The sequence below is a fragment of the Diceros bicornis genome, chromosome 16, assembly GCF_020826845.1.
Source record: "Diceros bicornis minor isolate mBicDic1 chromosome 16, mDicBic1.mat.cur, whole genome shotgun sequence".
NCBI classification, from domain to species: domain Eukaryota; kingdom Metazoa; phylum Chordata; class Mammalia; order Perissodactyla; family Rhinocerotidae; genus Diceros; species Diceros bicornis.
This window is the reverse complement of record NC_080755.1, coordinates 3390263-3409591: the sequence shown is the minus strand read 5'-3', so window position 1 is coordinate 3409591 and position 19329 is coordinate 3390263. Positions and strand designations below refer to the sequence as shown.

At 51.7% G+C, this 19329-nt stretch overlaps 2 protein-coding genes and 2 long non-coding RNA genes across 7 annotated transcripts in view; 1 reads left to right on the top strand and 3 right to left on the bottom strand.

Annotated features, from left to right (window-relative positions):
* LOC131415228 (uncharacterized) overlaps window positions 1–9934 on the top strand; it is a 48797-nt gene extending 38863 nt beyond the window's left edge. Inside the window, exon 2 of the long non-coding RNA XR_009222373.1 lies at window positions 9454–9934. This is a non-coding gene — a long non-coding RNA (uncharacterized LOC131415228). The remainder of the gene's footprint in view (window positions 1–9453) is intronic.
* LOC131415226 (uncharacterized) overlaps window positions 1–11113 on the bottom strand; it is a 40396-nt gene extending 29283 nt beyond the window's left edge. For 2 of the 4 annotated variants that reach the window (XR_009222368.1, XR_009222369.1), the window contains exons 1-2: window positions 10984–11113; window positions 6652–6752 (exon numbers count right to left, since the gene is read on the bottom strand). This is a non-coding gene — a long non-coding RNA (uncharacterized LOC131415226). Of the gene's footprint in view, window positions 1–618; window positions 777–4841; window positions 6008–6651; window positions 6753–10983 lie in introns of those variants that run through there. The other 2 variants (XR_009222371.1, XR_009222370.1) reach the window with 2 other exon arrangements.
* A 710-nt stretch (window positions 11114–11823) lies between these two features.
* On the bottom strand, window positions 11824–13259 carry LOC131415219 (ral guanine nucleotide dissociation stimulator-like). The gene is made up of 4 exons (XM_058556635.1): window positions 13231–13259; window positions 12748–12869; window positions 12449–12538; window positions 11824–12109 (listed from the first exon to the last, which is right to left on the bottom strand). Exons 2-4 carry the CDS (start codon window positions 12855–12857, stop codon window positions 11857–11859), a joined length of 453 nt encoding a protein of 150 aa, XP_058412618.1. The 5' UTR covers window positions 12858–12869; window positions 13231–13259; the 3' UTR covers window positions 11824–11856.
* A 60-nt stretch (window positions 13260–13319) lies between these two features.
* LOC131415120 (ral guanine nucleotide dissociation stimulator-like) lies at window positions 13320–19329 on the bottom strand. Its single transcript, XM_058556537.1, has 8 exons — window positions 19177–19329; window positions 18400–18490; window positions 17967–18283; window positions 16985–17200; window positions 16507–16610; window positions 15944–16013; window positions 14341–14412; window positions 13320–13331 (listed from the first exon to the last, which is right to left on the bottom strand). Exons 1-8 carry the CDS (start codon window positions 19312–19314, stop codon window positions 13320–13322), a joined length of 1020 nt encoding a protein of 339 aa, XP_058412520.1. The 5' UTR covers window positions 19315–19329.

The window sequence follows — 19329 nt, the reverse complement described above, 5'->3', positions numbered from 1 at the left end:
GAATAAAATTTGGGCTTTTATCCCATAGGCAACAGGATACCATGTGATCAGGTGGTCATTTGGGAAGTTTCCTCTGGAGGACTTGAGCAGTTCCAGCTGGGGGCAGGTCACTGTTACAACACACAGTGGGAAAGCCACAGTCTTTACGATAACAACAAAACCAGCTGTAACCACGTGAGATTTCTTATTGTACAAGAAACTTCAAAACCCAAGGATCCCAGGATATGTTACAGTCCCTGCTAACATTTGTCCTGCTTAGCACCCTCTACACTGTGTCTGAGTCGGTCCTCACACCAGTGCTGTGAGGTGGGGACAATCAGCTCCTGCTTAGAGCACGAGGTCACACAGCTAGGATATGGGACAGTCAGGATTTGAGCACTAGTCTGGGGAGGTCCTGAGCCGGCCTGCCTCGCCGTCTTCTCATAAGAAAGGGTGCTGCCCCTTCACAGGAAAGTGTTCCACAGCTGCAACTACTTCACATTCTACAGCGTGCTGCTGGGCCTGGGCGCCTGCCTCTCCAGGCTGCTCAGCAGCTGCCTCGAGGGCACGTGGCTGACTGCCCGCCTAGACAAGGCCACCATGCCTTGTCGTGGCCATAGCCACGAATGGCTGTGAGGGAGGAGACGTGGGTAAGTGGCCCATCCCAACTGGCCACACGTCTGGGGAGGGCTGGTCTTGCACCTTTGTAGAAGCTGCCTGGAGGTCAGGTATCAGCAGTTCACAGTTCACACTCTTCACTTGTGCTCAGAGCTTACCTTCCCGTGGAGGCTATAAAGCTGAGTGGGAAAAACATTCAACCCAGTGGTTAGAAGGGAGTTTAAGTCTACTAAGTAACCAGCACTTTTGACAGACCTTTGAAGTGTAATGGAGGGCAGAGAGAGGTAGCGGGATTCGAGCTGAACAATTAGAAGTTTAATTTATGGATGCGTGGCTTAGACATTTTTGAGAAAAAATGCCTCTTAGATTTAATGGTGTCAGTTGGAAACTTATTTAGTAAAGAAAAATGGTCTGTTCAGTTGAAATACTTCAAAATCAGCCATTTCTGTGCAGCAAAGGTAGTTTTTCTACTTCGGGCCCACGTCTATTCATGCAGTCATCCATTTGTCATGTGACTGATGCCTTCTCTCTATTAGCCACAGCAGCTCCCAGCCCCTTTGAGATTCAAATTCCTCACAAGATGGATGGACTAGAATGTGATCTCTAAGAACCCTTCCAGCTTTCTGTACCTCATTTTCTAGATTCTCAGCAAAGACACAGGCACCATTTAGGAACAAATTGATGCTGGGCCAGCCTGTGACCTACTGCCTGGCTTGGCTTGCCTTCGGGATTTTGGGGGCTCTATGTGGACCATTATCACACCAACCCATGCTCATCAGCTTTTCTCGCATCCTGATTGCAGGCCACAGGCTGTCAAATACTGGAGCCTAAATCAGTCAGCAGGTAATGCCTGCTGTTTGAATCCACACTGGGGTTGAACTCCAGGATACAAGTACGCTGACTTTCCTGGTATCCCTGAGATGCTTCAGGTTCCCCCTCCCCTGCCCCCTTTCTCCACACTCCACGCCCTGGGAGCCCTTCTACCTGGGAGATCAGGAGGCTTAGCCCCCTGTCAGCCTGGCCATGGGACCCCTGAAGCCTTGTGTCCTTGCCCTTCCAAATAGGCCCTTCTCTTTTTCCTGGAAATGAACTCTACCTCTGCTAGCTGAGTCCTCCATCCCCCATTTCTTGGAGTCTCTCTCCATATTCCAGGCTGTAGGCCTGCTGCCCTCCAAGATGGGGCTCAGTTTTGCCTAATCTGCCCTGTTGCTCACCAGAAGCTCTCTAGGTCACCAACTCCTGCCCCCTCAAGGCTCTATAGTGTCTCCTCCCACTCCTTCCACCCCTATTCCTCTGCTCTGACTTCTCCTTGGAAGCCCATAGCCATGTCTTATCTGTGGACATTCAGTGCCAATCGGGACTCAGCTCATTTCTGTTCCTAACACTGTAGATACCCAGCTCTGTGGGACACCTCAGATCCCTCCAGCCATCTTCATGTCCCCGGGAGTCCTGGTCCAGCTCCTCCTTTCACATGGCACACCACCCAGAAAGCTTTTCCAACAGCCTCTGAGAAGAACAGAGACAAGCTGCCCCTTCCCCTGGTCCATCTACTCTGATTCTATCTTAGGTTCCTGCCTCTCAGCTAGGTCTAGGATGAGGTGGCTCCTGCTGCAGACTTTGATCCATAACCCTAGACTGGTCATCCTCAGAAAATCAAAACCAGGCCATGGTTCCTGTGAATTTACCCAGATTCTGCAGACATGGTTCAAGAGTTGATACTGTCCTCCAGCATCTGCTCCAAGGCCACTCCAGGATGTCTGCCCCCTAGAGAAGATGCAGACTACCCAGAAGTTATCCCCTGCAGTGTGATAGGACGGCACAACCACTGTCCATGCAGATGGCATACAGCACTGACTACTCGGGGCTGGCCACGAGCTGAGCTCAGCTGGGCTGAGTGATCAAGTCTTAGGTCTATTTCACTCCCTCGGCAAAAAGATCAGTACTAGTGAAGAGTCCTGTTGATCAAACTTTGCCCAATGATTTCCACCATTCATGGGTAGGAGCAGCCTCAGGGAGTTGCATGTTAAGAAGCACTTAGTTTGACTACATGGCAGAACTTTGTTTTACTGAAGAAGGTGATAAATTATCTACATCAGGGCCTTTTAACTGTGTGGGTCTATTTTTCTCTGGAAGAAGTATGGCCTCAACCCAACAAGATTCCCATTGCTTCCTCCTTTCTATGTCTTATAGTGCATGGGATAGAACGTAATTTATGATCCCATCCTCCAATCTGGTAGGGCAAGCAGGAATACACTGAGCTCTCTCTCCCTTTGCCATTGGGATGATGAAAGGATCAGAAGTGACCTGGCCTTGGTCACGTGGAAGACACACAGATTCTCTCTGACAGGGTGGAGTCACCTAGGAAATCCACCTGTCTGAGGAGGCAGAGATGGGGTGGATAGGCATTCTATGTGGGGGACAAGAAGAGCAGAGGTGTGGGAGGAGGAAAGCCCTGGGCATGTTTGAGGAGGGTGATCCATCTGGTGTGTTGAGTTTAAGAGTGTTGGAGGCTGGTTAGGCCATTCTGAGGAGGCCAGAACGCCAGGCTGGGAGGCCCAGGGCTTACCCAAATTCTTCACACTTCAAGCGTAAGGTCTGTGATGTCCTGGGACCTGTTCAAAGTCTGACCATTCAAAGTCACTCACAAAGCTTGCGCAAGAGCTATGAGGACCCACCAACACGATGAGGGAAGTCCTGTCCACCTCGTGAGTCCCACAGCCACTGAAATTCAGTAATCATTAGTGAGCACCTATTGTAAACTCAGTCGTGTTGCTAGGTGTGTTTTCCTCTTTTAACTTAATCCGCACAACTAAGCTTTGTCATTCTGCTTTCAGAAACTGAGGAAACTGGGACTCAGAGTGTTGGGATCCCCACAGCACCAATTTCTAGTTGTGTGACATCCGCCAAACTACTTTGCCTTTCTGTGCTCCTTTTACCGTATATATAAATAGGGAGTGATACCTACCACATCCAAAATTCTTCTGAGGACAAAACGAGTTTATGCATTCAAACACTGTCAATCTAGTATGTGACATGTCCTACACTCCCCATAAATATCAGTTATTGTTTTTTGTAATGTGACACTTTGTGGTGATCTGATGACTGTCTTCGCACCTCTCACTGTTCTCCCAGATCCATGAAGAAAGAGGCCTTCTCCAGTTTTACTCACCATTACCAAGTACGTGCCTGTAACGTGGTAAGATCTTGGAATGAGTAAAAGAACAAGGCTATGATGAATGAGTCTTTCAGCCATGAATTCAATACTGAAATCACTACTGGCATCACGGACAAGTGGGAACGAGAAGAAGATCAGGAACACGGGGTTCTGGTCTGAGCTCTGCCACTAGCACAAATCTCAGTTTCCCTGAATGAGAGCTAGTGCTGCCATCACAGTCAGTGCTCCTCACTTGCATCCAGCCAGTGCTTACTGAGCACGTGCTACGTGCATTTGCCATTCCAGGGACACAGGACACCTAAGGAGATGAGGTCCTGCTGCAGCACGTGGCACAGGCCTCTCTCGCAGCTCCTGCTGTGATAGTCTCTCAGTCTCTTCCCTGGACTGCTTGTGAGTTCCTCAAGGGAAGTGATCAGGTCTCTCTCATTCATGATGGCATTATGTATTGATAAAAGGTACAATCCATCAAGACGATGTCACAATTTTAAACACACATATCTAACAGCAGAGCTCCCAAAACATATGAAGCAAAATCGACAGAATTGAAAGGAGAAATAGACGGTTCTCTAACAATAATGGAGATTTCAATACTCCACTTTCAAAAAAGGATATTACAACCAGACAGAAAATCACTAAGGAAATAAAGAACTTGAACAACACCATAATCAATTAGACTTAACCTTCCACCCAAAACAGCAGAATATGTATTCTTCTCAAGTGCATATGGAACATTCCCCAGGATAGACCATATTTTAGGCCCCCAAACAAGTCTTAGCAAATTTTTAAAACATTGAAATCAAATAAAATATAATTTCTAATCACAGTGGAGTGAAATTAGAAATCAAGAACAGGAAGAAAACTGGAAAAAATCATAAATACATAAAAATTAAACAATACAGCATTAACACCCAGTGGATGAAAGTTGAAAATATGAGGGACACTAGAAAACACCTTGAATAAAATGAAAATGAAAATACAACCTACCAAACTCATGGGATGCAGAAAAAGAAACGCTCACCGGAAAATTTATAGTTGTAAATGCCTACATTAGAAGAAGAATGATCTCAAAACCATAACCTAACTTTACACCTTGAAGAGTAGAAAATGAAGAGTAAACCAACCCTGAAACCAGCAAAAAGAGGCTTATAATAAATATGAGCAGAGGTGAAATAAAGAACAGGAAAACAAGAGGGAAAATCAGTCAAATCAAAAGTGTTTTCTAGGAAAAAAGCAATAAAATTGGCAAACTTTTAGCTAGACTAACCAGCAAAAAAGAAAATAGATAAAATTATTATAACCAGAAATGAACGTTGGATATTACTACCGACTCTATGGGAATAAAAATGATTATAAGATTGTACAGTCTTCTTTGCCAACGAAGAAGCCCTCCCAGCCCTGCGTGAGGGGGTGAACTCTGCTTTTCCTAAGGACTCGGTAATGGTCTCCCCCGGGAAGCTGCCTTGGAAGTATTGCTGATTCTCCTGAGGACCTACACCCACCAGCCCCATTTGCTACTAGACCTAGTAGCCTCAATTCCCAGCATGTCCCAGAGACTGAAGTGTAAAATATGACCCATGAGGAGTTGTGCTACGTTCCAAAATAGCTGCATCCTTTCCCCAGTGTATACAGAAACAAATCTAGGAAAACTGTGTGCAAATGGCTATTAAGGGGTTTGGATAATGGCGGAAGGAACATAAAGTTGGATCCGGTCTAATTTATTGATATGGGCCCACTAAGCAGAGATTCTCTACTCTTTGCTGTGTCTTGAGAGGGCACAAAGAGTTCCAGCAGTGTCGTTGGTTGCCGGGAATACACTAAGTGAGGCTGACCTTCCTTGGTCTCCTATAGAAGAAGGTATCCAAGGCTTAGGTGATTGGAACGTTAGAGTGTATTTATCATGTAAGACATGCCTACCCACCCCAACAGGGTCCAGAGGACACACTTGCACTACTACTGTGGAAATAAATTCATGAGGGCAGCCCCAGAGTCCGTGAAGAGCTCTGTGGCCACTCTCCTCTTTAGGGCAGACATTACAGTGGAACTGCTGCCAGTGACCTGGGATCTTGATATGCAGTGAGGACACCTGGATCCTCGGGCAGCAGAGACCAAGCAGAGGCACTGAATCTCAAGAGACAAGGTGGTTATGGTTTCTGTAATGGATAGTGAAGTCAAGGCAATAATGAGAATCCATTTGACTCACAGAAACCTATGGTGGTAGCTAGTTGATCTGAGTGTCTGTAGAGGGAAAGAGAAGGCAGTCGATGAAATTCTTGATCTGTGTAAGAATAGTTCTAGATCAAGTGAACAGAAGTCTAACTTGAATCACTGAAACAGTCATGGCCCTTCAATCATTTCCCACCCCTGAGCCACTTGACAGATACAGGAGCCCTGGTGTGAAGGGGAGGCTGATTCCTTTGAGTAAGGATCTAGATATACGATTTAAAATTAAAACGGTTAATCTTTTCCCAACCTTCCCCCAAAGGATGTACAGCCTTTTGTGATGGTGACCATACATTAGGGAAAAGGAAATAATCAGAATTATAGGGATTATTGAATACAGGTTCTGAAGTGACACACTAATTCCAGGAGACCCAAAACATCACAGTGCTCCATGAATCAGAGTAGGGCTTATAGGATCAGGTGATCAATGTAGGTTAGCCCATATCTGTCTCATAGTGGGTCTAGTGGGTCCCTGAGCCCATCCTATAGCTTTTCCCCCAGTCCCAGAATGCTTAGTGGTAATTGACATACTCAGCAAATGGCAGAATCATGAGACTGGTTCCCTGACCGGTGGAGTGAGGGCAATTACAGTAGGGAAGGTCAAATGGAACCCACTAGAACTGCCTCTACTTAGGAGAATAGTAAAATAAGAGAAATACCGCATTCCTGGAGGGGCTGCAGAGATTAGGACCACCACCGAGGACTGAAGGATGCAGAGGTGATGAATCCCACTATATCTGCATTCAGGTCATCTCATGGCCTGTGTATAAACAGATGGATCTTGGAGAAGGATGAAGGATTGTCATAAACTTAACCAGATGGTGACTACAACTACAGCTGCTTTCCCACATATAGTTTCATTACTTGAGTCCTGATACCTCGTATGCAGCTTTTGATCTGGTAAATGGTATTTTCTTTATCTGTTAGGAAAGACACTAGAAATAGTTTGCTTTGGCCTGTCAAGGCCAGCAATAAACCTTCAATGTCCCACCTCAGGGTGTAGCAGCTCTCAAGCTCTATGTCATAACTTAGTCTACAGGGACCTTGATCACCTTTCTCTTCCATGAGGCATAACACTGTTCCGTTACTTTTCTGTTTTTTGGGAACTTTTTTGGTGAGGAAGATTGACCCTGAGCTAACATCTGCGCTCATCTTCCTCTATTTTATATGTGGGATGCCGTCACAGCATGGCTTGATGACCAGTGCGTAGGTCCACACCCGGGATCCGAACCCGCAAACCCCAGGCCAGCAAAGCGGAGTGCATGAACTTAACCACCCACCACCAGGCCAGCCCCTGTTCCGTGACATTTTTGACATCATGCTCATTCAACCTAGTCAGCAAAAGTAGCAGCTGTTTTATTGGAAGACACTTGCATGTCAGAAGGTGGGAAATAAATGAAATGAATCAGGGGCCTCTCGCCTCTGTGACATGTCTGCGAGTCTAGTGGTGTCAGGCATTTTGAGGTGTCACTTTTAGGGTTAAAGATAAGTTGCGGCATCTGGCCCTTCCTACAAATGAAAAAGAGGCATACTGCCTAGTGCGCCTTTGTGTATTCTGGAGGCAACGTATTCCTTATTTTGGTGGGCAACTCCAGCTCTTTTAGCGCATGATCCAAAAAGCTGCTAGTTTTGAACAGGGCCCAGAGCAAAGAAGGCCCTGGGGCAGGTGCAGGCTGCTATGTAAGCTACTCTGGCATTAGGGCCGTGTGATCCAGCTGATCCAATGGTGATTGAAGTGTTGGTGGCATTTGGAGATGTTGTTTGGTGCCTTTAACAGCCCCCTAAGATGAATCACAGCACAGACCCTTAGGATTTTGGAGCAAAGCCCTACTATCCACTGAAGACAACCGCTCAGCTTTTGGCTTGTTGCTGAGCCCTAGGAGAACTGAATGCATAACCATGGGCCACCAACTTACCCCATGACCTGGAATGCCCATCATGAACTAGGTGAGGCAGCACCCCACCGTCCCATGAAGTGGTGTCTACGAGGTCAGGCTGGAGCAGGCCCTCAGGCACAATCAAGTCACATGAGTGTGTGTACCCAATGTCCGTGACCCCAGCCCTGACACATTCCCTTCACTCTCCCAGACCACATCTATGGCCTCACGGAGAATACCTACAATAAGTTGACGGAGGAAGAGAAGACTCAGGTCTGCTTTATATATGGTTCTATGTGATAGGCAGGCGCCACCCAAAAGTGGACAGCTGAAGCATTACAGTGTCTGTGTGGGACATCCCTGAAAGAAAGTGACAAGCTACAATCCTCCCAGGGGGCCCAGACTTAAGCAATGCACCTGGTTGTTTATTTTGCTTGGAGGGAGAAATGGCCAGAGATAACGAGTCAATTTCAGTTCACAGAGGCACGATTTGGCTGGCTGGTCAAGAGCTTGGAAGGAATGTGAGAGGAACATTGGTGGCAAGGAGGTGTGGAGAAGAGGCATGTGCCTATACTTCTCTGAATGGGCAAAAAAGGTGAATTTCTTTGTTTCCTATAAGAATGCGCACCAAAGGGTAACCTCAGCAGAGGAGGATTCTAATAGTCAAGTGGACAAGATGACCTGTTGTGTGGGTGCTACCCAGCTTCTCTTCCCAGCCACTCCTGTCGGGGCCCAAGGGGGCCATGAACAAAGTGGCTGAGAGGCAGGAATGGGGGTTATGCATGGGTTTAGCATCGTGGACTTCCACTCATCGAGGCTGATCTGTCCACAGCCACTGCTGAGTGCCAAATCTGCCAGGAGCCTAGACCAAAACAGGGTCCCTGATAGGGCACTATTTCCCAGGGTGATCAGAAAGCAACCAGGTGGCAGGTGATTACAATGCACCTCTTCTACCATGGAAGGGGCAGTGTTTTGCTCTTAATGTGTTAGACACCTACGCTGGATACAGATTTGCCTTCCCTTCACACAATGTTCCTGTTAACTACCATCTGTAGACTCACAGAATGCCTTATCCACCACCATGGTATTCCACTCAGCATGGCTTCTGATTAAGGAACTCACTGCCCATAAATGAAGTGCAGCAATGGACCCATGCTCATGGAATTCACTGGTCTTTTCCTGTTCCCCACCATCTGAAGCCGCTGACTTGAGAGAAGAATAGGCGTGTGAAGACGGAGTTACAGTACTACGACCTAGGTGGCAATACCTTGCAGGTTTGGGGCAGTGTTCCCCAGGAAGCTGCTTATGCTCTAAATCAGCGTCCATTATATAGCACTGATTTTCCCATAGCCGGGATTCACAAGTCCAGCAATCAAGGGTGGAAATGCGAGGGGCACCATTCACTACTACCACTGTTACCCCTCATGATCCACTAGCATAATTTTTTTTCATGTTCATGTGACCTTATGCTCTACTGGTTTAGGGATCTTCATTCCAAAGGGAGAAAACACATTGATTTCTTTGGACTGGAAATTAAGACTGCCACCCAGCCCCTTACGGCTCCTCTCGCCTCTGACTCTACAGGCAAAAGGAAGAGAGTTTCCATGCAGGCCGCGGTGATTGATCCTGATTACCAAGAGGAAACTGGACTGCTGCTCCACAATGGAGGTAAGGAATACAGGAGACTCCTTAGGGTTTTCTTAGTATCACGTGCCCTGTGATTAACGTCAATGGAAAACTACAAGAAACCAGTCCAGGCAGGACTACGAATGGCTGTGACCCTTCAGGAATGAAGGTCAGGTTCTACCACTGAAATTGAAAAGGGTTTGCAAAGAACCACAACCAGCTGAGGTGCTTGCTGAGGCAAAGGGAATATGAAGTGGGTAATGGAAGAAGGTAGTTATAAATACCAGCTATGAAAGGGTGACTACCTGCAAAAACATGGAGTGATTGTTATATTTCTTCCTTATTCAAGTATGAATAAGTTTGAGTACTTTTGTGTATTTTGTACACTAGTTAAATTTACATAAGTTTAAAAAAGCAGTAAAAGATTGAGTGATATGTACCGTTGTGCAAACGTGATTCTCTTATGGATGACTGTAAGTGCACTTTTGACAAATGGATGCCCAAAGGTGCAATAAATTGTCGCCCTTCTGCTATATCATTGGGCACAAGGGTTATTAAATGTTGCTACACGCAGGATCAGTTCTCAGGAGCCTCACAGTCCTGCAGTAGAAACCCTGTGGGCACCCTTGACTACCTCCTCGTCCTGATTAGACATGGGAGCTGGCGCTTCTCTTTCTATTTGGAGGTAAAGTATAGTCTTCCCTATCTTTCCTTTAGCAAATCACTTTCCTGGATGGCTGTGCCATGTCAGGAAGGGCCTGGGCTGCTGGGAACCAGGATGTATGCTCAACACCAGCTTGCACTGTAAAGGCCTCCCTGGCAGAGTCCAGCCTGCTGTGTGTCTGAAGGACACTTGCAGCCTTCTGATGGAGGAGGATAGCTCAGAACTGCCAAGAAATTCATCTGGGCCTTGTCTTACAGGGTGTTTCCAGACGTGATGTTCAAAAAGCCACGTGGGAACCCTTTAGTTCCTGGTCATGGGATGGGTTCTCAGGGTGAGCTCAGAGCAGTGTCTGTTCACCACCAGATGGGAAGCACTTCAGTATTTTGATTGGTAAGACTGTGTCCATTCATGGCCATGGATCATCAGTGTGGTGGCTTTCCCTCAATGGACCTGCCTACACCCTCCCCTCTCATGCCTCATCTTTCAAAGCTCCCAACAGGAAAAGTTCACAGCCTCCATGACACATAACCACAGCACAAGGCTGTGGAAAATAACACAGCCATCCCAGGGGGCTACAAAATCTATAGGTTGAGGCCCATCTAGCCCTTTAGGACACGTCAGTAATATCATGACTGAGTGTGTAAACTGGCGAATGTCAGAGACCATGGACTTCAGAACTACACAAACCCAGAAGCCACCTTGGCATGCAACGGAGAGGGTGGCGGTTTTCTGTGGCCAAATAGAGGGACCCATAGCCTGGGAAATGAAAACCCGTCCCTGATCCACCAGATCAACTCCCTCAGGGAAGAGTGGCCACAATGTACCTGACAGAGGCTGGGGCCTCCAGGACATTTCCTCCTGAAACAGCATTACATAAGTACGTGCAGGGATGCTGGAGAGCCTAGTGTGTAGGCAGCATAGACATGATGGAAGGAGGCCCAGATGTGGCCTTAAAAGCTGCATCACAAATCTTCACCTGTGTATAGAAAACAAGCAGGAAAAGGAAGTCAGAGACCTGGACAAGGATCCCAGGAGGATTCAAATCTAGGTCAGGGGTGAACACGGAGCCCCTAGAGGGGCCTGAGGAGGGAAAGTCCTGCCTGCCTTTAGACCATTTACAAGAGACCTTCCTCGGGCCTTGTCCTCTCCCTGTGCACGTTTTGATATTTTTACATTGTTTTCCCCACTTACAGCTGATGCAATTCCAGAGGTTGAACTAGAAAACTACAAGTTCCTAAAATGTGATCAAAAGAAACCTCAACAAGAGAAGCAGAAACTATTCCCTCTTCCTCCAGAATGTAGAAAGGCAGCCCCTGCCTGTGGCACGGCATGGTCCTGGGTAGTGCTGTTTTAAAGACACCCACATTTCAGTGGTTGTTGCTCTGCCTGTGAAAGTACCTTCAACCTTAAATCCCAAGAGAATGGGCAGCGGGCCGTGTCTGCTCCTGGAGCAGCTGAATGATACTGAAATGAACTTGTCCTCTGACTTAGGGGGACTTGGGAGTGTCCCCACTGGCCAGGGAAGGGGCTGGCCCTTCTCCCTTCTCCTACATACAATAAGCTGATGACCCAGAAGAGTTCTTGATTCAAGGAGAAACGTGAGATTCTATGTCTCCCTTACATGCCTACAGAAAGCCACAGAACCACACCACAACTCCCAGGACTTTAATAAAATATTCAAATATGGCATTTATTATTTACAACACATAACTACTGTCCCTCCCCAATGGGTGACTAGATGCTGGGGTAGACATGTCAGGGAGCTGGGGTGGGGTCGTCCCCGCTCTCTTGGGCTTCACGGGGCCCCAGGAATCAGCTTGCAATGCTCCCCTACCCATCAGGTGGGAGGAGCCGGCCCGGTGCATCGCAAGCGTCCCAGCTGTGTCCCCGCTGCTGAGGATGGGGCTGTGATTGGCCACTGGTACGGGGCTCGGTGTTGGGGCCTGGGGGCTGAGTAGAAGAGTCGGGTTATCTTGGGGGGGCCTCCCTCAGAACCATGGCGCCACACCCTGTCCCCACTGCACTGGGTGCTCCAGTCCCTGTGCTCAGTGCTGTCAGCCACCAGTACCCCATTTGTCCCTGTCACATGAGCGACCATTTAGTATCACCTATTTTACAGAGGAGGAAACAGAGTCTCAGGAAGCTGGAGAGAGTCACCCCAGTCACAGGACTGCTCAGTAGTGGAGCTGGGATCCCAGTGCCAGCTGTCCGACTTGCAAAAGCCACGCTTAGCCCGAAGCTTTACTGAACCCCTAGGAGTCAGTCACCCCGGCCCAGACACTCACTCACCCCTGACCTTGATGATGGCCGGTTCTTCTTGGCCTTGAGTATTCTGCTGGCCAACTAGCCTGGGGGCCTAGCTGGCAGGACAGGCTGTAGCTACAGGACAGAGAAGCACCTATGAGCCTACCAGGAGCCACACCTCAGGTGTCCCCCCACTGCCTGCCCAGCAGCTGGAGTCTGGGTGTCCCAGAGGTCACAACACGATAAGGCCTGGGGCTGACCAGGGGGCCACGGAGACAGGCTCTCTGGACTGGCCAACAGGGAGGGTCCACCTCTGCCCTCAGCCAACTCCTGCCCGGCCTCACCTATCATTCTCATTGAGCAGCTCCATGTCCTGGAACCAGGCCCCAAATCGCTCCTCGGGCTCTAGGTTGTAATTCTTTGCAGCCACCTGGAGCAGCAGGATCTCCCTCATGACTCGGTATTCCTGGGGCCAGAGGGAAGGAGAGGATGCAGACAGGGCCTGGGTGGGGGATGCTGCAGGGGCCTTGTGGGGGGTGAGAAGTGGGGCAGGGGACCAGTCCTGGCAACCCTCCTTCCCTCCAGTCCCATCCAGGCTCTACCTGTTCTCAGAAGGGGAATAATCAGCCCCTCCTCCAGGAAGTTTTCCTTGACGCCATGCTCCCCTCAACCCACCCGCCAATTGGATGGATCTCCCTCTTCTCTGTTATCAAACTCTTCCTCTCAATCTAAGATACAGGGGGGTGGGGCCAGGGACTGTTCTGCCCAGAGGGTCTCTGATTTCCACCTTCTTCCCCTCCCCTGCAGGGAGGGCCACAGCTGCTCACCTCAGTCCTTTTCTGAAGGTTGATCTCATTCCTCTGGAAGGCAGACAGCCAAAGTCCATCAGACAGAGCCTCCCAGCCTGACTAGCCCTCTATGCCCAGCCCTTCTCATGGTGCACGACTGCCAGGTCCCCAGAGGGGGCCGGGCATGCAGAGAAAACAGGACTTGGACCTAGGCTGGGCTCTGGGCTCCAGAGGAGGAGGACAGGGGGGTGAGGCTGAGGGACCTGGCAGCACAACCCTCTCTGATGACAGACTTGGAGGCTGAGGCCTCAGGCAGAGGGGACTGCTCAGCCACTTACGTGCTGCCTGACTTGGGGGGACCCGACATCTCTCTCCCCCATGGGCAGCATGGGACGGAGAGGCTGAGTCCAGCTCAGATAAAACCTCACGCAGCTGTGCCATCAGGCAGCTCTGAGCTTCCCCAGCCTGGGGAACCAGAATGGGTGTCTCAGGCGGAGCCTGTGTTCACTCATCCCTAAGATGGGCCTGATGCCCCAGCTCCCAGGGGCGGCTGCGAGGCTCTCATGAGAGATGTGCCAAGTGCTGAGAGCTCAGAGCTCAGTTCGGGGGCTCCTGCATCCCCAGGCTCAGGATCCTGGTCCTCCCTGCCTGGTCCCCATGTTCACCCACCTCGAGATAATCACGCATCGCCAGGTGCAGCATCAGCAGGTCACCGAGGAAAGTGCCAAGGTAGGGGACGACACCCTGTCACATGGGGGTTCGGGTGAGATGAGCCCTTGCTCTCAAGTCGTCCCTGTGCAGACCCTCCCCTGAAAAGTCCTCACCCTCAGCCTCCTGGCCCAACCCAGGGTTCCCACGGGGAGCAGCCTAGGACCCTTAGCAGACTCCCCTCAATTCCTCCTCCCTTCACACCGCAAGAATACCCATACTCCTCCTCCTCACCTCCCAGGGCTGGCTTCTGGCAAATCACAGGGTATGCGGTCCCTGGGCCTCCCCACAACCCATCCTGCACCAGCTCTTCCAGGCCCCCCTCCTGGTCACTTCTACTGGGGGACTCAGGCACTGTGGCACCAGGAGGAAGGGCCCTTCTCTCTTGATTTGAGGCCCCCAGCTGGGAGGGCAGAGTCCCACCCGCACAGGCACACTCACCTGCTGCTGCTGCTGTTTCTCCTGCACTCTCTGGGGGATGATCTCCGGGGGGGCAAACGTGGAGGGCCCCTCCTGCCAGGGTCGAGGACAGTGTCAGCAGGCCATACTCCCCTCACCCCATTTCTCTCCAGCACCACTGGCCTCCGACCCTGGACATCTGACTTGAGTCAACTAGTACCAATGCCACTCCATCCTCCAAGGTCTTGTGATTCTAGAACAAACCCAGCTCCAACTCGCACTCTAGGTGTGAGCTTGGGCCTGTGGCCTGGCCTCCCCGAGCCTGTTTCCTCATCTGGAAAGTGTGAGAACTCCAGCTACCTCAGAGGTTCTCCTGAGGACTCAGTGGCATATGACTGTCATCGTTGTCCTCGCCCTCACCCCTCCGTGTGGAGCAGGCAGAAAGCTCCCACATTCCTTTCCTCCCTCTTATCTCATCACCACCGTATGAGGCCTGCACCACACAATCACCATCCCTCCACTTCCGAGATGAGGAGGCAGAGGCCCAAACAGGGGCAGTGAGTTGCTCAGGGGCCCACAGAGGAGAGGCCGCTTGCCCCTCCCAGCCAGAGGCCCAGTTCCAACGTCCTCACCTAACCCCCGCCCCACCACTGACCACAGTACTGTCCCCTGAGCTCTCAAAGCGTGGTCCTGGGCCGAGCTGTGGATGGAGAAGATGAGGTGTCTTGGGAGTCCGGTTGAGTGGCTCTTGCCTGCCCCAGTCCCATGGAGTGTCTGGCCCCCAAGCTGGGACAGAGGCCGTGCAAAAGCCTACTCCTCCCCAAGGAACCCCTCAGGACATTCCCCTGCACTGAACTCTTTCTTTATCCACTCAGGAACTGGACCCCCAAGGTGCCACCTCCGATCAACAGGGAAGGGGGTGACAGGAAGCTTTGCTTCCTCGTTTACATGAAGCTCCCAACGTCCTTTCAGAAAGATCCACTAAGAATCTGTCAGTTGCCTAGACGCTTCACATAAGCCACCTGGGGCATATGTCATTGCCAACTGGGCACTCAGGTGAGACTCCTGTGGTTGGCTCCAGTGACTGCTCTAGGGGTTCCGGAGGGGGTCCCAGAATGCACACACATCTGTCTCTGGTCCAGATGTTCAGAACCAAGGCTGAGCAGCCTGTTTGTCCACCTGGGCCACGGGAATCCCCTGCCATGCCCGAACCTGGGGCAGGCAGGGTGGCCTCCCCTTGGAGACATGGTGAAGACACAAGGAGCAGCAGGGGCCTGGCTTCTTGAGGACAGGTTTAGGCTGAGGGCTAAACCCACCCCAACCACCCAACAGCCTGGAAGAAGCTACATCCAGCAGGATGGACGTGCTTGGAAGCCAGAGACCTGCTGATGGTGCCAGCTCGGCAACTCCTCCTGGAACAGCCCAGCCAACACCACCGAGTCCCAGGACCAGGGGGTCCTCGTGCCCACAACGGCACCCCACCCGCCCGTGGACCAAACAGATCCCTCTGCTTGTTAATCTGGACAAGACAGACGGGAATGTTTCAGAGAACGTTCAAGTGAGAAACTATCAAAACCACAGCCTGCCCAGTCCCCCTTTCTCCCTCGCCCCTCCTCTCTTTCCAGACGTCCAGCCTCCACTCTACCTTGGTCATCAATTCTCTTCTCAAGGACTTGTCATGGCTATAGAGCTCCTTAAGTTTTTCCGAGCCCTCCCTGAGGGGAGTGGAAAGAAGGAAGGATAAATTGGGGGATAATGTGAGGGGTCTGAGTGCAAATCCCTTTTCTTTGCAAACCCAAGAGATGCAACCTGCCTGGAGGAGTGTTCTCACTGGGCTCCTCTGAGCGCTAAGGTCTCGTGGGACTGGGCGGGGGCTCTCCTGTTGGTCACTGGGGTCTCCATTCCCCAGCTCTACAGAGCACCTCTGTTTTGACCACTTTGAGTTTCAACTGGGCCTAGAGTTCTGTTGCCATAAACACTTGAAAATCTCCAATGTGGCTCAACCCTGGCATTTAGGGAAACTGAGTCCTGAAGCAGAACTGGTGCACTAAGGACCCAGGGAGGCTTAGAGACCCCTCACCGAGGCCCAGGCCCTGTCCCCAGCATTTGCTGCCTCCCAGGAGTTCCCACGTGACTGAGGGGGCAATGGCAGACATACGAGAGATCCCCCATCCACCCTGATCCTCCTATGGAGAGGGGCCTACCCACCGGGAAACATCCGCCCACGTGTTCTTCAGGTGGCTTATGGAGGTTTTCTGCAGAGCAGAGATGACAGCGCGGAGCGAGGAGAAGTTCTTCAGGATCTCGCACTCCTGGGGAAGGGAAGAGAATGAGCTGTGAGGTGGGGCGCTGGAGACCTGCTTGCTCTAGCTTCAGTCCCCTTCTATTTAAATCTCCCCTCCTGGATGAGACAGATTCTCAGAGAGCCCCAGAAGGGCACATTTAGGACCCAGAGAGTAACACTCACAGGGAGGAGGATTTTAGCTCAACCCAGGGAAGGAGCCAGGGAGGAAGTGAGCATCCTCCCACTGGGACCTGGAGTCAAGGTCAGCGGGCCCCTGGCAGGAAGGGCCTAGGGACTGTGCAGGGGCTTAGACCACACACTGCAATCCTGGGAGCTGATAAAGGTGGAGAGGCCGTTCCCAAGGCTCCAGAGATGGGCTCCACTGGGCCTCCCGCAGCACACCTGGGCCACCTGGATCCAGTGCTCCACCACCCTCACCCTGTCCTGGGCCGTCATGCTCGGGTCCCCGAGGCAGGTGGTGACGACGAGGCTGACCACCCTTCTGAAGTGGTCGACGGTGGCCTGGACGGTGGGTGCCAGGTGCTCATTGCCGGGCTTGTTCCTCTTGCCCCAGGTGGAGCCCAGGCACTGAGAGGGCACCACCTTCCGGAAGAGCTCCTGGGGAACAGGGGGAGTGTCACCCAGCCCTGCCACACCCCAGCTCTGTGTCTACCGCCCCCAAAGTGCCACACAGGGGTCACGGTTTAGAGCTGGAGCTCAGGAAGCTCAGGATGTGGTCTGAGCCTTGTGAGAGTCCCTGGGTTTTCTTCTCTGTCCACTGCGGGCACCCAGCACAGGATGACCCAGGACCCAATACTAGCAGGGAAGGGAGGGGGCATTTGCACCCAGCCCGTCCTGGCTAACTCCAAGCTCCAGACGGTGGCTCAACTAGGCTCATCCCAAGGGGGCATCTTCCACCACCCTGATGTCCCCTCTGGTCCCACTCCGATTCTGATGCACATTCCCCTGCGGCAGCTACAACCACAGGCTCTGTCTGTCTCCCTTGTAGTGAAGTACACATCAGGTCTCTAATAAATGCTGAGGCTGTTGAGCCTCCTGAGCAGCCGGTTGGGCCACCAGGGACCTGGCTGCACACAGTGAGTTCCCCTCCCCCACTGATGGGCCAGGCCCCGCGCAGCTTTCCGTCTCTTCTACCTCATGGAGCCGGCACAGCCACTCTGTGCAGCAGGTCCTGTTAGTATCCACCTCTACGGTCTGCAGGTGGACAGCAAAGCCTTGGGGGTTCAGAAAGTTGCCCAGGTCGTACGGTTGGTAAGGGGGAGCGCCAGGATTTGGGCCCAGGTCATAGGAGTCCGGATCAGGTCTGGGGCACTGACGGCAGAGGGAAGGCCTGCCCCTCTGCCCTGAGAGCCCAGCTGCTCACCGCATCCATCACGGTCAACTGCTCTGCCACCAGCTTAGGAGGGAAGGCCGTGAGGTTAGGCTTCTTCTCACCCTCCTTAATGGCCACAGGTGGAGATGGACTTCCCACTAGAAGTGATGGTCCAGGTGACTCCAGCTCAGCAGCTCCCACTCCTGCTGGAGCCGACGTGGGCCCTTGCTCCAGCTCCAACACTGCTGAGGGAGGGGACGCTGGCTCCAGCGCTAGAGGGGGTGGTATTGACGGAGCTGGAGCCAGCTCTACCTCCACCACTGTCCACTGCCCTGCTTCTGCCGCCGGCTGGAGCTCTGCAGCTGGCGCTGCAGCGGGATAAAGGGAAAGGTTCACCCACATAGCTGACTTTCCACGTGTCCTTCTAAACACAGGAAAGATCCCACTTCCCTTCCGGGAATACCCAGCCTGCAGTCCCCTTTACCCTCTGGCTCTGCCTCAGTGGCCTCCAGAAGCTCACACCGGGCAAGGGAAAGAGGGTCACGGCAGCTCAGCTCCGAACCAGGCAAGGTGACCTGCATGTACATCCCCTTTAGCTTGAAAAAGGGACAGCCCCAGTCTGGTCCCGCCCTAGTTCTGGTCCAAGCCCGGCGTCTCAAGGTCCTGAGTGTGGAGACCCTCTGCTCCTGCTCTCATCTCAGAGCAGCACTGGATGGTGCAGGTGGCCTCGTGCACCTGCCCCTTGTCTAGTGAGTTGGTGGAGTCGAAACCATTGGGCAGCTCCTCGACGACCTCCTGAGTGGAGTTCTGCAAAGACTGCCCGGGTGCTGGGCCAGAAGGAATCAGGGGCTGCCTGCACACTGCCACTGGGGCCGACCCCCAAGAGAAAGTCTGCTCCTCAGTTCAGGCACAGAGGGGCATCACTGCAAAGAACTGTGGTCAGGGAAGGAAAGAGATGAAACCTCTAGGGTTCGGTAACATACGAGTAGAGGAGCTCACCTTCTCACGCTGTCAGCCATGACCCTGTATGAACATGACAGACCCACCAGGCTTCCGACACCTAACTACTAGCTCCTGCCTAGGAATGACCCACCCCTCATGCCCTGCCTTCCCCCCTCCACACAGACACATGCACACACACACACACACACACACAGACACACACACACACGAAGAGGGGCAAGGAGTGTGGGGCTGATCAGGTGGGACCACAGTTGTGTCCTGGCATGCTCTAGCCTTTCCTGGGCTGCCCCGTTGTTACCTTTCGCTGCCTCCTGCCAGATGCCCAGAGGCATCGGGGAAGAGGGCTGAGCCAATGTCGGCAACGACGAAAAAGATTCTCTTTCTGGGCTTTTTTGAGCCCAGATCTTCCAAAAATCAGGACACAACAACTAAACATCTTTGTCTGTTGACC

What these genes read in the sequence shown, in the direction of transcription:
- LOC131415120 (XM_058556537.1), bottom strand. Translation starts at nt 19,314, where the DNA reads ATGTTTAGTTGTTGTGTCCTGATTTTTGGAAGATCTGGGCTCAAAAAA. An exon ending in CTGGCAGGAGGCAGCGAAAG is followed by an intron (nt 18,491 to 19,176) that starts GTAACAACGGGG and finishes ATGTACATGCAG; the next exon opens with GTCACCTTGCCTGGTTCGGA. An exon ending in GAAGAGAATTGATGACCAAG is followed by an intron (nt 14,413 to 15,943) that starts GTAGAGTGGAGG and finishes CGACCCTGGCAG; the next exon opens with GAGGGGCCCTCCACGTTTGC.
- LOC131415219 (XM_058556635.1), bottom strand. Translation starts at nt 12,857, where the DNA reads ATGAGGGAGATCCTGCTGCTCCAGGTGGCTGCAAAGAATTACAACCTA. An exon ending in CTGCTCAATGAGAATGATAG is followed by an intron (nt 12,539 to 12,747) that starts GTGAGGCCGGGC and finishes TCTGTCCTGTAG; the next exon opens with CTACAGCCTGTCCTGCCAGC. An exon ending in GGCCATCATCAAGGTCAGGG is followed by an intron (nt 12,110 to 12,448) that starts GTGAGTGAGTGT and finishes TCTTCTACTCAG; the next exon opens with CCCCCAGGCCCCAACACCGA.